The 14,484-nt window shown below is 40.6% G+C and overlaps 2 protein-coding genes across 3 annotated transcripts in view; both read right to left on the bottom strand.

Annotated features, from left to right (window-relative positions):
• Positions 1-2,244, bottom strand: part of ash2l (ash2 like, histone lysine methyltransferase complex subunit) — a 43,534-nt gene extending 41,290 nt beyond the window's left edge. For both annotated transcript variants that reach the window (XM_061876112.1, XM_061876113.1), the window contains exon 1: positions 2,124-2,244. In XM_061876112.1, coding sequence (XP_061732096.1) covers positions 2,124-2,194 — 71 coding nt within the window. In that variant the 5' untranslated portion in view covers positions 2,195-2,244. The remainder of the gene's footprint in view (positions 1-2,123) is intronic.
• Positions 2,245-7,990: 5,746 nt separating this feature from the next.
• On the bottom strand, positions 7,991-13,923 carry LOC133535989 (gastrula zinc finger protein XlCGF49.1-like). The gene is made up of 2 exons (XM_061876111.1): positions 13,775-13,923; positions 7,991-9,042 (listed from the first exon to the last, which is right to left on the bottom strand). Exons 1-2 carry the CDS (start codon positions 13,827-13,829, stop codon positions 8,312-8,314), a joined length of 786 nt encoding a protein of 261 aa, XP_061732095.1. The 5' UTR covers positions 13,830-13,923; the 3' UTR covers positions 7,991-8,311.
• Positions 13,924-14,484: the final 561 nt, after the last annotated feature.

Genomic DNA, 14,484 nt, shown 5'->3' with positions numbered 1-14,484 from the left:
AGCGGAGGCGGATCAGCAGCGTAGAGATGTCCCCAACCGATACACAGTCGAGCGGTCCATCCTGGGTCCCGACTCTGGACAGCCAGTACTTCATCCAAGGGAAGGGGGGACATAGGAGGAAAAAGAAAAGAAGCGGCAGATCAACTGGTCTAAAAAGGAGGTCTATTTAAAGGCTAGAGCAGGGGTGCCCACACTTTTTCTGCAGGCGAGCTACTTTTCAATTGACCAACTCGAGGGGATCTACCTCATTTATATATATCATTTATATTTATTTATTTATGAAAGAGACATTTTTGTACACAAGTTAAATGTGTTTAATGATAATACAAGCATGTGTAACACATATAGATGTCTTTCTTTCACGAAGACAAGAATATAAGTTGGTGTATTACCTGATTCTGATGACTTGCATTGATTGGAATCAGACAGTAATGATGATAACGCCCACATTTTCAAATGGAGGAGAAAAAAAGTTGTCCTTTCTGTACAATACATGAAAGTGGTTGGTTTTTGGCATCTTATTTGTCCAGCTTCCATATTCGTTTTTAAACACTTTACAAGAAATACATTGGCGGCAAATTCCGTAGCTTGCTTGATTGACATTCACGGCACCCGAGGGTCTTGTGAGATGACGCTGGCTGCTGCCAGTTCATTATTATGAAAAAATGACAGAGAGGAAGGCGAGAAACACTTTTTATTTCAACAGACTTTTGCGCCGTCCCTTCCGTCAAAACTCTAAAGGCCGACTGCACATTTCCTATCTTCACAATAAAAGCCTTGCTTCATGCTGCCTGCGCTAACAAAATAAGAGTCTCGGTTAGCGCAGGCAGCATGAAGCAGGGCTTTTATTGTGAAGATAGGAAATGTGCAGTCGGCCTTTAGAGTTTTGACGGAAGGTACGGCGCGAGAGTCTGTTGAAATAAAAAGTGTTTCTCGCCTTCCTCTCGGTCATATTTTCATAATAATGATCTTGCAGCAGCCAGCGTCATCTCACAAGACCCTCCGGTACCGTGAATGTCATTTAAGTGACGTCTTGGTGAAGATTGATGATCACTCATTTTTAGGTCTATTTTTTTTAAAAGCCTGGCTGGAGATCGACTGACACACCCCGCGGTCGACTGGTAGCTCGCGATCGACGTAATGGGCACCCCTGGGCTAGAGTATACAGATGAGTTTTAAGGTGAGACTTAAATGCTTCTACTGAGGTAGCATCTCAAACTGTTACCGGGAGGGCATTCCAGAGTACTGGAGCCCGAACGGAAAACGCTCTATAGCCCGCAGACTTTTTTTGGGCTCTAGGAATCACTAATAAGCCGGAGTCTTTTGAACGCAGATTTCTTGCCGGGACATACGGTACAATAATTAGCAACACTAAATTTGCCCTAGTGTGTGAATGTGAGTGTGAATGTTGTCTGTCTATCTGTGTTGGCCCTGCGATGAGGTGGCGACTTGTCCAGGGTGTACCCTGCCTTCCGCCCGATTGTAGCTGAGATAGGCGCCAGCGCCCCCCCGCGACCCCGAAAGGGAATAAGCAGTAGAAAATGGATGGATGGATGTAATCTTTTAATGCTAGACATGGGGGGACCCGAAAATAATACGTTACAGTAATCAAGACGAGACGTAACAAACGCATGGATAATGATCTCTTGCTTCTAAAAAGCAAATAACAACACCTGTCTTTAACGGAGATTCCTTCCGAGGATGTTGTAGTCGTAATGATTTGTGCAGTCCTTTGAGACATTTGTGATTTGGGGCTATATAAATAAACATTGATTGATTGATTGATAAAGTGTAAACAACACATTCAGAAATAAAAGCACATAACACACACACGTCTCATATAGTTGTGTTCTACCTTCATGTTAAACTAGCTGGAGAATACAAAAGTACACGCTGGGAATATTAGACATTAAAGCCGCGTTGATAAAAGACATCAATGTGCTTTGTTTCCTCCACAAAGCAAACATTTAAGACACTTTACGCACTATTTGGTCGACTCTACCACGTCCGACACCTGCTAGCTAACATCTTTCAAGGACATATGGCGCCGACATGAGTAGCATCGTTGATAAGTCGTGTGGTTTTAAGGTTAAACGCAATAAAAAAGTGTATAAATATAAAACCTCTTCGCTGTTTCTGCTTCACTCACTACTCCGCTGCCCGCCTCTGCCGCCGACGCCATGTTGGAAGTCATTCAATAGCAAGTATCGCGAGAAGAGAGGAAACCACGGCGGCCGAGCTCCGCAGCGACACCACAGGTAAGGGAGTGAACTGATAATTATTTTTATTTTTTTTATAAACCTTTATTTAGTAATGTCAACATTTATAAACAGTTGAGAAATAATAATCAAAGAAAGTACAAAAACAGTAAATTGTCATTTCAAAGCAACTAAAATAGAATGCAATATATATATATATATATACATATGTATATATATATATGAGTTGGGAAATTGTGTTAGATGTAAATATAAACAGAATACAATGATTTGCAAATCCTTTTCAACCCATATTCAGTTGAATATGCTACAAAGACAACATATTTGATGTTCAAACTGATAAACTTGATTTATTTTGCAAATAATCATTAACTTTAGAATTTGATGCCGTCAACACGTGACAAAGAAGTTGGGAAAGGTGGCAATAAATACTGAGAAAGGTGAGGAATGCTCATCCAACACTTATTTGGAACATCCCACAGGTGAGCAGGCTAATCGGGAACAGGTGGGTGCCATGATTGGGTATAAAAACAGCTTCCCAAAAAATTGCTCAGTCTTTCACAAGAAATGATGGGGCGAGGTACACCCCTTTGTCCACAACTGCGTGAGCAAATAGTCAAACAGTTTGCAATTGCAAGAAATTTAGGGATTTCAACATCTACGCTCCATAATATCATCAAAAGGTTCAGAGAATCTGGAGAAATCACTCCACGTAAGCAGCATGGCCGGAAACCAACATTGAATGACCGTGACCTTCGATCCCTCAGATGGCACCGTATCAAAAACCGACAATCTCTAAAGGATATCACCACATGGGCTCAGGAACACTTCAGAAAACCACTGTCACTAAATACAGTTTGTCGCTACATCTGTAAGTGCAAGTTAAAGCTCTACTATGCAAAGCGAAAGCCATTTATCAACAACATCCAGAAACGCCCCTGGCTTCTCTGGCCCCGTGATCATCTAAGATGGACTGATGCAAAGTGGAAAAGTGTTCTGTGGTCTGATGAATTCACATTTCAAATTGTTTTTGGAAATATTCGACATCGTTTCATCCGGACCAAAGGGGAAGCGAACCATCCAGACTGTTATCGACGCAAAGTTCAAAAGCCAGCATCTGTGATGGTATGGGGGTGCATTAGTGGCCAAGGCATGGGTAACTTACACATCTGTGAAGGCACCATTAATGCTGAAAGGTACATACAGGTTTTGGAACAACATATGCTGCCATCTAAGCGGCGTCTTTTTCATGGACGCCCCTGCTTATTTCAGCAAGACAATGCCAAGCCACATTCAGCACGTGTTACAACAGCGTGGCCAGAGGTGGGTAGAGTAGCCAGAAATTGTACTCAAGTAAGAGTACTGTTACTTTAGAGATTTATTACTCAAGTAAAAGTAAGGAGTAGTCACCCAAATATTTACTTAAGTAAAAGTAAAAAGTATGTTGTGAAAAAACAACTCAAGTACTGAGTAACTGATGAGTAACCTGCTTGTTTAATGATTACGGCAACTAATAATGCACAAAAACAATAAAATAGAAATGAGCAAATTCAGAGCCAGGAATATCTCTTAAGCAACTAAAACAATAATATATATTAAATATTAATACATTAAAATAAAATAAAAATTAAGGCAAATTGAGCCACAATAACTTAACAGCACCATAGGCTTAGTAGGCATTGATTGATTGATTGATTGATTGATTGAAACTTGTATTAGTAGATTGCACAGTACAGTACATATTCCCTACAATTGACCACTAAATGGTAACACCCCAATAAGTTTTTCAACGTTAATCAATTACTTAATAAATGACCAAGTCGAGGTGATCTACCTCATATATACATACACACACATATCATTTATATACATACATTTATATACACAGTATACAATTTATATTTATTTATTTTGCCGTTTTTGTTGACATGTTAAAGGTGTTTTAATGAATATACATGCATGTTTAACATATAGATTCCTATCTTTCATGAAGACAAGAATATAAGTTGGTGTATTACCTGATTCTGATGACTTGCATTGATTGGAATCAGACAGTAAAGTGCTGATAACGTCCATGTTTTCAAATGGAGGAGAAAAAAAGTTCCTCTTTCCTGTCTAATACCACATGAAAGTCGTTGGTTTTTGGCATCTAATTTGTCCAGCTTCCATATTCGTTTTTATACACTTTACAAGAAATACATTGGCGGCAAATTCCGTAGTTTGCTAGCTTGTTTGCACTGGCTTTTGGAGACTCTTATTTTGTTAGCGCAGGCGAGATGGAGCGGCGCTTTTATTGTGAAGACAAGAACTGTGCGATCAGTCTTTAGGCTTTTGACGGGAAGTACGGTTGAAATAAAAAGTGTATTTTTTCCTTTACACTTTTGATTGATGGGTTGAAACTTGTATTAGTAGTTTGCACAGTACAGTACATATTCCGCACAATTGACCACTAAATGGTAACACCCCAATAAGTTGTTCAACATGTCGGGTTCTCCGTGTGACGGTCACGTGACCACCTGGCTCTGTTTGATTGGTCCAACGTCACCAGTGACTGCATGTGATTGGTGAAACGCGGGCATGCGCAGATCCTACTTTGAAGCTCTGTCATTAACCAAAACAAACATTAATAGATCGATAAAAAAAAAAAAAAGTAGCGAGTAGCGACCTGATTGCAGATAAATGGAACGGAGTAAAAGTAGCGTTTCTTCTCTATAAATATACTCAAGTAAAAGTAAAAGTATGTCGCATAAAAACTACTCTTAGAAGTACAATTTATCCCAAAAGTTACTCAAGTAGATGTAACGGAGTAAATGTAGCGCGTTACTACCCACCTCTGAGCGTGGCTTCATAAAAAAAGAGTGCAGGTACTTTCCTGGCCCGCCTGCAGTCCAGACCTGTCTCCCATGGAAAATGTGTGGCGCATTATGAAGCGTAAAATACGACAGCGGAGACCCCGGACTGTTGAAGGACTGAAGCTCTACATAAAACAAGAATGGGAAAGAATTCCACTTTCAAAGCTTCAACAATTAGTTTCCTCAGTTCCCAAACGTTTATTGAGTGTTGTTAAAAGAAAAGGTGATGTAACACAGTGGTGAACATGCCCTTTCCCAACTACTTTGGCACGTGTTGCAGCCATGAAATTCTAATTTAATTAAAGCTGCAAGCAGCGTTGGTTGGGTCCGCCTTTGGCCGCTCCGCTTCGGCTGCTGCCCCCGCGACTGAAGCCCTGGTCTTAGTCAGACCAACATAGAGGTCTTTGTTTCATGTCTCTACGACATTCCTAACAGAAGTTACAAGCAGTTTTGTCTGGAAAAAGGTGACGGCTTTTTACAAAACTTTTATTTTGAAGGGGTAATTGTCAACTTCCTGTTGATTTTAACTGAAAGATGCCAATCATCAAAATGTAGGTCTAAGTGAGACCTACATTGAGGTTTTTGTTTCATGTCTGTTCCTACCAGAAGTTACAAGCAGTTTTATCTGTTTCCTCTTCCTAGGAGCAGTTTTTTCTGTGTTTTATTCAAAAATTGCAATAGAGCGCAATTTTGAGTTTTAAGGTTTGGTTTTTTCACTAGATCGCAATTTCTGCCAGTCCTGATGTGCGTGCCAAGTTTGGTGAGTTTTGAAGCATTTTAAGGGGGTCAAATTACAGCTCAAAGAGGCAAAAATGAAATTTTTTAGGAAACTTTGCGCAGGGGATCTTTAAAGGCGCGTAAAATCAAAACCTTAGAACTTATCAAAACTTTGATCTATACTTTTAATCAGAAGGGTTCAAACTCTCTCCTGTGCGAGTTTGAAGCCGAAACGACAAACGCACTGGGAGGAGTATCGATTTGAAAAAGGTGACGGGTTTTTACAAAAACTTTTATTTTGAAGGGGTAATTGTCAACTTCCTGTTGATTTTTTCTGCTAGCTGTCAATTATTAAAATGTAGGTCTAAGTGATACCTACATAGAAGTTTTTGTTTCATGTCTTTCCGACATTCCTACCGGAAGTTACAAGTAGTTTTGTCTGTGTTTTCTTCCTAGAAGCAGTTTTTTCTGTGTTTCATTCAAAAAATTTTGTAGAGCGCAATTTTGAGTTTTATACATTTTTTTTTTCATTAAATCACAATATCTGCCAGTCCTGATGTGTCTGCCAAGAGTTTTGAAGCATTTTAAGGGGGTCAAATATCAGCTCAAAGAGGCAAAAATAGCATTTTTTGCGAAAATTTTGCTTTGAAAGGGTTTTGCAAAATTTCTGTTGATTTTTGCCCTAGAAAGTACAATTATGAAATCTAGGTCCAAGTCAGTTCTACATAGAGGATTTTGTTTCATGTTTCTACGACATTCCTAGCGGAAGTTACAAGCAGTCTGTTTTTTTTTTTTCCTAGGGGGCGCTAGAGCGCATTTTTGATTTTAGGGGTTTGGCTCCCTAATATGTTGTGGTGTCACGGTAGACCGACGTGTGTGTCAACTTTGGTGAGTTTTGAAGCATGTGAAGGGGGTGAAATTGGGGCGCGAAGGTGCGGAATAATAAAGAATAATTAAAGCTGCAAGCAGCGTTGGTCGGGTCCGCCTTTGGCCGCCGCCGCCGCCGCCGTGTCCCGAGTCCCGATCTTAGTCAGACCTCCATAGAAGTTTTTGTTTCATCACTCTACGACATTCCTAAGAGAATTTACAAGCAGTTTTATCAGTTTATTTTCCTAGGGGGCGCTAGAGCACAATTTTCATTTTTGGGGTTTGGTTTTTTTATTGGATGGCAATTTTCACCAGTCCTGATGTGTGTGTAAAATTTGGTGAGTTTTGAAGCATGTTAAGGGGGTCAAATTATAGATTTGCGTTTCTGGATGTTGTTGATAAATGGCTTTCGCTTGGCATTGTATAGCTTTAACTTGCACTTTGAAGCATTTTAAGGGTGTCAAATTTCAGTTCAAAGAGGCAAAAAAGGCATATTTTCCGAAGATTTTGTTTTGAAGGGGTTTTTGCTAACTTCCTGTTGATTTTAGGTACAGAAGTATTAATTGGAAATGTAGGTCTAAGTGAGACCTACATAGAAGTTTTCGTTTCATGTCTTTCCGGCATTCCTACCCGAAGTTACAAGCAGTTTTGTCTGTGTTTTCTTCCTGGAAGCAGTTTTTTCTGTGTTTTATTGAAAAATTGCGCTAAAGCGCAATTTTGAGTTTTTTTTTTTTTTTTTTTCATTAGATTGCAATTTCTGCCAGTCCTGATGTGTCTTCCAAGTTTGGTGAGTTTTGAAGCATGTTAAGGGGGTCAAATTACAGCTCAAAGGGGCAAAAATAGCATTTTTTAGCGAAAATTTTGCTTTGAATGGGTTTTTGCCAAATTTCTGTTGATTTTAGGTATAGGCATTTCTGATGGGGAATCTAGGTCTAAGTCAGACCTACATAGAGGTTTTTGTTCCATGTCTTTACGACATTCCTAACGGAAGTTACAAGCAGTCTGTTTTTTTTTTTTCGTAGGGGGCGCTAGCGCGCATTTTTCATTTTTGGGGTTTGGTTGCTTAATATGTGTTTTTGCCAAGCCTTACCGATGTGTGTGCCAAATTTGGTGAGTTTTGGAGCATGGTCAGTGGGTCAAATTAGGGTTCGAAGCTGCGGAATAATAATAATAATAATAATAATAATAATAATAAGAAACGTTACAGATTCAATAGGGTCCTTGCCTTAGCAAAGGACATGGATGTCCTTTGCTGGCAGGGCGGACCCTAATAAAACGCAGCAGGAACAATAGGGTCCTTGCCTATGCCATAAGCAGGGCGGACCCTAATTATTTGTTAAAAAAAAAGTTTATCAGTTTGAACATCAAATATGTTGTCTTTGTAGCATATTCAACTGAATATGGGTTGAAAATGATTTGCAAATCATTGTATTCTGTTTATATTTACATCTAACACAATTTTACATTTCATATGGAAACGGGGTTTGTAAATAGTCATGAAAATAAAGAAAACACACTGAAATGAAAAGGTGTGTCCATAAACTTTTCGGCCTCTACTATCTTTAGTTATCAAAATAAAATGTTGAACAAGGACATTGTTGCAACAAATCAGAGGTCCTGCATCTTCTTGGAATGGCGTTTAAAGGTGCAATACGTTCACTTCCCGCCACACTTGTGCTTGGTCACCTGACACTTGAACGCGAAGCGTCGGTCGCACGTGTCGCACCCGAAGGGCTTCTCGCCCGTGTGCGTGCGCATGTGCGACATCACGGTGGCCTTGCGGGAGAAGCGCTCGCCGCACAGCGAGCAGGGGAAGGGTTTCTCCCCCGTGTGCGTCCTGCCGTGCAGCACCAGCGAGATGCGCTGGCTGAAGCTGGTGTGGCACAGCTGGCAGGCGAAGGGCTTGACGCCCGTGTGGGTGCGGGCGTGCACCACCAGGTTGGAGCGCTGGCGGAAGGTTTTGCCGCACACCGAGCAGCTGAAGGGTTTCTCCCCCGTGTGGCGCCTCATGTGTCGCTTCAGGTTGCGCTTGTGCTCGAAGCTTTTGTCGCATTCGGAGCAGTCAAATTTCTTAGCAGGCCGAGAACTGGTCGGGGGTTCGTTAGTCCCGTCGCTGTCGTCCGTGTCGCAGGAAGCCGACGCGCCGACGTGGGATAGAGGATCCGTTTCTGATCCTCCGCTACGGTCTCCGTCTGATTCCGTGGCCGCTTGTCGCTTGTCTTGTGTCTCGGGAAAGTAGTCGCCGTCTTCGCCTTTCACGTGGACCCCAGTCGACGAGAACCGAGTCCAGGTCGGTTGGTTGTCCTCGTTTTTGCCACGGGCCGGCTGGGGATCCTCCTGCTGCTCCTCTTTGACCACCATCACTTTCAAGACATCCGCTGGAAAAGCTGAAATAGGAACAAAACCACCGTGACCGGACTGGACTGGACTGGACTGGACACAACTTTATTCTGCTCAAATGTGCATCCTTCTATTCATCGCTCTTGATGGACGCATTTCCCCTTTTTCACAGATTATTTGTACTGCAATTGCTATTTTTCAACGCAATGAGCACATGGTTTTGTTCCTAGAACCTAAGATCAACCACGATGCCTACTAGGACTGTACTATATACCAGTGGTCCCCAACCACCGGGCCGCAGGTCGTGGTCCGATTGGTACCGGGCCGCAGAAGAATTTTTTATAAAAAAATAAATAAATATATATATATATATGTTTTTTTTTTATTAAATCAACATAAAACACACAATATAGACTTACAAATAGTGCACCAACCACAAAAAACTCCCCTTTTCATGACAAAGAAGAAAAAAAAAAGAAAAAGAAAATCAATCAATCAATCAATGTTTATTTATATAGCCCCAAATCACAAATGTCTCAAAGGACTGCACAAATCATTACGACTACAACATCCTCGGAAGAACCCACAAAAGGGCAAGGAAAACTCACACCCAGTGGGCAGGGAGAATTCACATCCAGTGGGACGCCAGTGACAATGCTGACTATGAGAAACCTTGGAGAGGACCTCAGATGTGGGCAACCCCCCCCCTCTAGGGGACCAAAAGCAATGGATATCGAGCGGGTCTAACATGATACTGTGAAAGTTCAATCCATAGTGGCTCCAACACAGCCGCGAGAGTTCAGTTCAAAGCGGATCCAAGACAGCAGCGAGAGTCCCGTCCACAGGAAACCATCTCAAGCGGAGGCGGATCAGCAGCGTAGAGATGTCCCCAACCGATACACAGGCGAGCGGTCCATCCTGGGTCTCGACTCTGGACAGCCAGTACTTCATCCATGGTCATCGGACCGGACCCCCTCCACAAGGGAGGGGGGGACATAGGAGAAAGAAAAGAAGCGGCAGATCAACTGGTCTAAAAAGGAGGTCTATTTAAAGGCTAGAGTATACAGATGAGTTTTAAGGTGAGACTTAAAAAAAAAAAGAACACCCCCCCCGGGCCGCGGGACAAATTATCAAGCGTTGACCGGTCCGCGGATACAAAAAGGTTGGGGACCACTGCTACAAAAACCAGTACTAGTATAGTATCGCGGTACTAGTGAATTAAAAAACGGTACTATACTCTGTTTGAAAAGTACAGGTTCGTCGTTGCTGGTTTTGCGAGCATGTTCGGCAGCGCACGCACAGAGAGTACGTACAAGCAGACACGGTGTGTAGACAGAAAAGGGAGATTGGACGCATTTTGGTGTAAAAAGTCAAGATGAAGGTGAAGTTATAACACTGACACGCCCTCAGGAATTGGTGCTAATGTCGTTGTGGCTTGTGCAGCCCTTTGAGACACTCGTGATTTAGGGCTATATAAGTAAACATTGATTGATTGATTGCTTTAAGACATGGCTAACTAGCTAGCAGCTAACATCCATCCGCAGTCTGCAGTGTTTTAGCGACTTCCAAATCACTAATCCTGGCCTCCATGGCGACAAATAAAGTATGTTTCTTGCAAGTATTGTTATCACTGGAGGATGAGGAATAGCTGAACATGCTTCACTGCACCGTAGGAGGATACAATAGCTCACCAGCGTCATTTGAATGTAAACAAAGGCCATGGGTGGAACCACACCTGACATCCACTGTAATGATACCAAGTACAATAGTGTATCTAGTTGACACTACTATGATCACATCGATATTTTTTTATCGTCACAAAATCTTTTTTCCTTTTTAAAAAGTTAAAGGCCTACTGAAAGCCACTACTAGCGACCACGCAGTCTGATAGTTTATACATCAATGATGAAATATTAACATTGCAACACATGCCAATACGGCCGCTTTAGTTTACTAAATTGCAATTTTAAATTTCCCGCAAAGTATCTTGTTGAAAACGTCGCGGAATGATGACTGGTGTTTGTGACGTTATTGGTTGGAGCGGACATTTTATCCCAGCACCACCCACGGCTAAAAGTAGTCTGCTTTAATTGCATAATTCCACAGTATTCTGGACATCTGTGTTGCTGAATATTTTGCAATTTGTTCAATTAATAATGGAGACGTCAAAGAAGAACGCTGTTGGTGGAAAGCGGTGGATTGCAGCTGCCTTTAGCAACCAAAACACAGCCGGTGTTTCTTTGGGGCGGTATAGCTCGGTTGGTAGAGTGGCCGTGCCAGCAACTTGAGGGTTGCAGGTTCGATTCCCGCTTCCGCCATCATAGTCACTGCCGTTGTGTCCTTGGGCAAGACACTTTACCCACCTGCTCCCAGTGCCGCGCACACTGGTTTAAATGTAACTTAGATATTGGGTTTCACTATGTCACTAGAGAAAAGCGCTATATAAATATAATTCACTTCACTTCACTTTGTTTGTTGTGAAGCTTTAATATGGAACAGAGCGGTCAAGCGAACATGTTTCTGTATCACATGTCAACCGGCAAGTTTTTGGATGAGGAAATTGTGATATTAAGTCGGCTCTTACTGGAGACTTGGGCGGAGTTTGCGTCCTCCTGCAGCAGCTGTCAAAAAGGCAGCTGTGACTTTCTTGGCTCCTCCATGGCCTCCATCAGAGACACTGGCGGTCACCGCAGCCCTCCGACTTTCAGGTATGACTTTATAATCTCACTAAAACACTAGTAACACAATAAGCAGATAAGGGATTTTCCAGAATTATCTTAGTAGATGTGTCTAATAAGATCTGAATCGTCCCACTGCCGTCGCGTTTTTTTTTTTTAGTGCTTCACTCTAACTTTCCTCATCCACAAATCTTTCATCCTCGCTCAAATTAATGGGGAAATCGTCGCTTTCTCGCTCTGAATCGGTCTCGCTGCTGGTGGCCATGATTGTAAACAATGTCCAGATGTGAGGAGCTCCACAACCCGTGACGTCACGCGCACATCGTCTGCTACTTCCGGTACAGGCAAGGCTTTTTTATTAGCGACCAAAAGTTGCCAACTTTATCGTGGATGTTCTCTACTAAATCCTTTCAGCAAAAATATGGCAATATCGCCAAATGATCAAGTATGAGACATAGAATGGACCTGCTATCCCCGTTTAAATAAGAACATCTCATTTCAGTAGGCCTTTAATACTATGTTTATAAAGTCAGTAAATACGTCCCTAGACACATGAGGACTTTGAACATGACCAATGTGTTAAACCTGTAACTACTTGGTGTCGGATCGGTACCTAAATGTGTGGTATCATCCAACACGAATGTAAAGTATCAAAGAAGGGAAGAATAAGTGATTATTACATTTTAACAGAAGTGTATAGAGCAGGGGTCACCAACGTGGTCGCCCGTAAGGACCAGATGAGTCGCCCGCTGGCCTGTTCTAAAAATAGCTCAAATAGCAGCACTTACCAGTGAGCTGCCTCTATTTTTTAAATTGTATTTATTTACTAGCAAGCTGGTCTCGCTTTGCTCGACATTTTTAATTCTAAGAGAGACAAAACTCAAACAGAATTTGAAAATCCAAGAAAATATTTTAAAGACTTGGTCTTCACTTGTTTAAATAAATTCATTTATTTTTTTACTTTGCTTCTTATAACTTTCAGAAAGACAATTTTAGAGGAAAAATTCAACCTTAAAAATGATTTTAGGATTTTTAAACACATGTACCTTTTTACCTTTTAAATTCCTTCCTCTTCTTTCCTGACAATTTAAATCAATGTTCAAGTATTGATTTTTCTCTTTGTAAAGAATAATAAATACATTTTAATTTAATTCTTCATTTTAGCTTCTGTTTTTTCGACAAAGAATATTTGTGAAATATTTCTTCAAACTTATGATTAAAATTCCCCAAAAATATTTTGGCAAATTTAGAAAATCTGTAGAATTGAATTTAAATCTTATTTTAAAGTACTTTGAATTTCTTTTAAAATTTTTGTTTTGGAAAATCTAGAAGAAATAATGATTTGTCTTTGTTAGAAATATAGCTTGGTCCAATTTGTTATATATTCTAACAAAGTGCAGATTGGATTTTAACCTTTTTAAAACATGTCATCAAAATTCTAAAATTAATCTTAATCAGGAAAAATTACTAATGATGTTCCATAAATTATTTTTTTTTTCTTTTCGAATTAGCTAGTTTTTCTCTTCATTTTTTTCGGTTGAATTTTAAAGAGTCGAAATTGAAAATAAACTATGTTTCAAAATTAAATTTTCATTTTTTTCGTGTTTTCTCCTCTTTTAAACCATTCAATTAAGTGTTTTTTCCATCATTTATTCTCTACAAAAAACCTTCCGTACGGAATGACAGACATACCCTTTTTTTTCCCATATATATATTTATTTATCAAAGGTAAATTGAGCAAATTGGCTATTTCTGGCAATGTATTTAAGTGTGTATCAAACTGGTAGCCCTTGGCATTAATCAGTACCCAAGAAGTAGCTCTTGCTTGCAAAAAGGTTGGTGACCCCTGTTATAGAACACGTTGAAACAGGAAAGTAATTAACAGTAAATGAACAAGTGGATTGATAATTAATTTTTACAGTTTGTCCCTCATGATGTGTATAAATGACACAAACTTCCTGCTTACGTCAGCAGACTAATCAGGAGCCTCATTGCATCATCATAACATTAGCACATGCTAGCAGAAGCTAACAGCTCAAGTGACCGCTAACTTCATTTCAGCGCTGACTTTTCCTTCGAGAAAAAAAAAAAGCACGCAGACCTTCTTTGGTTGAGTTCCGTGGAGGAAAGGCGACCGACAGCCGGCGTGTTTCCATCTCTGCGGCTCTCCTCCTCGCCGATGCTCGATTGTGATGTTTCCGTCTTCGACCCCAAAAGCGGAAGTACACCTGCGTGCCTTTCAAAATAAACCACATATTGTTTTGAAGCAGGATTATTTAGCGGACGTTGGCTCAAAAAGTCCCCGCTATAATGAAGTAAATCACAATATTTATCGATATTGCGGGTTAAACTGTTTGTTTGTTTCGTCTTTGAAGACTAATATTGGAACTAGAGGTTTTGTTTTGAAACGCCATTCGGAAATAGTAACGCCGTTGTTGAAAATAGACATGTTGTAAGAGTACGCAGCATGGAGCGCTACTTCCTGCAGGCGCTGACGAGACGCGGGGCCGCCATCTTGGAGTGGTGATCCGCTCCACTCACTGCAATTCATTTGTCAGAAGCAATGATTTAAAGAAAAGGGGTGGGATTAAATAAGTGTATACTTCTTCTCACTCCTTTTCAAATATGTAAAAAAAAAAAAAAAAGTCGAATGCTTATTTGTTTTTTTTATTCTTCATTGTTTTCATTTTGTTATAATAGCCGTTAAGGCTATAGCACTGTATTGGATCATGCTTGCTATTGTTTTTTTTGTTTTTTTTTTGCATATTTGAAATAAATATATCAATCAATCAATCAAAAAATCAATCAATC

The sequence above is a fragment of the Nerophis ophidion genome, linkage group LG17, assembly GCF_033978795.1.
Source record: "Nerophis ophidion isolate RoL-2023_Sa linkage group LG17, RoL_Noph_v1.0, whole genome shotgun sequence".
NCBI classification, from domain to species: Eukaryota; Metazoa; Chordata; class Actinopteri; order Syngnathiformes; family Syngnathidae; genus Nerophis; species Nerophis ophidion.
The sequence above is the reverse complement of the archived record's forward strand: the minus strand, read 5'-3'. Positions and strand labels throughout refer to the sequence as shown.

Coding starts and splice junctions, on each gene's coding strand:
- LOC133535989 (XM_061876111.1), bottom strand. CDS start 13,829: ATGGAAACACGCCGGCTGTCGGTCGCCTTTCCTCCACGGAACTCAACC. Junction 9,043..13,774: donor ACGGAACTCAACCAAAGAAG/GTCTGCGTGCTT, acceptor TTCCTATTTCAG/CTTTTCCAGCGGATGTCTTG.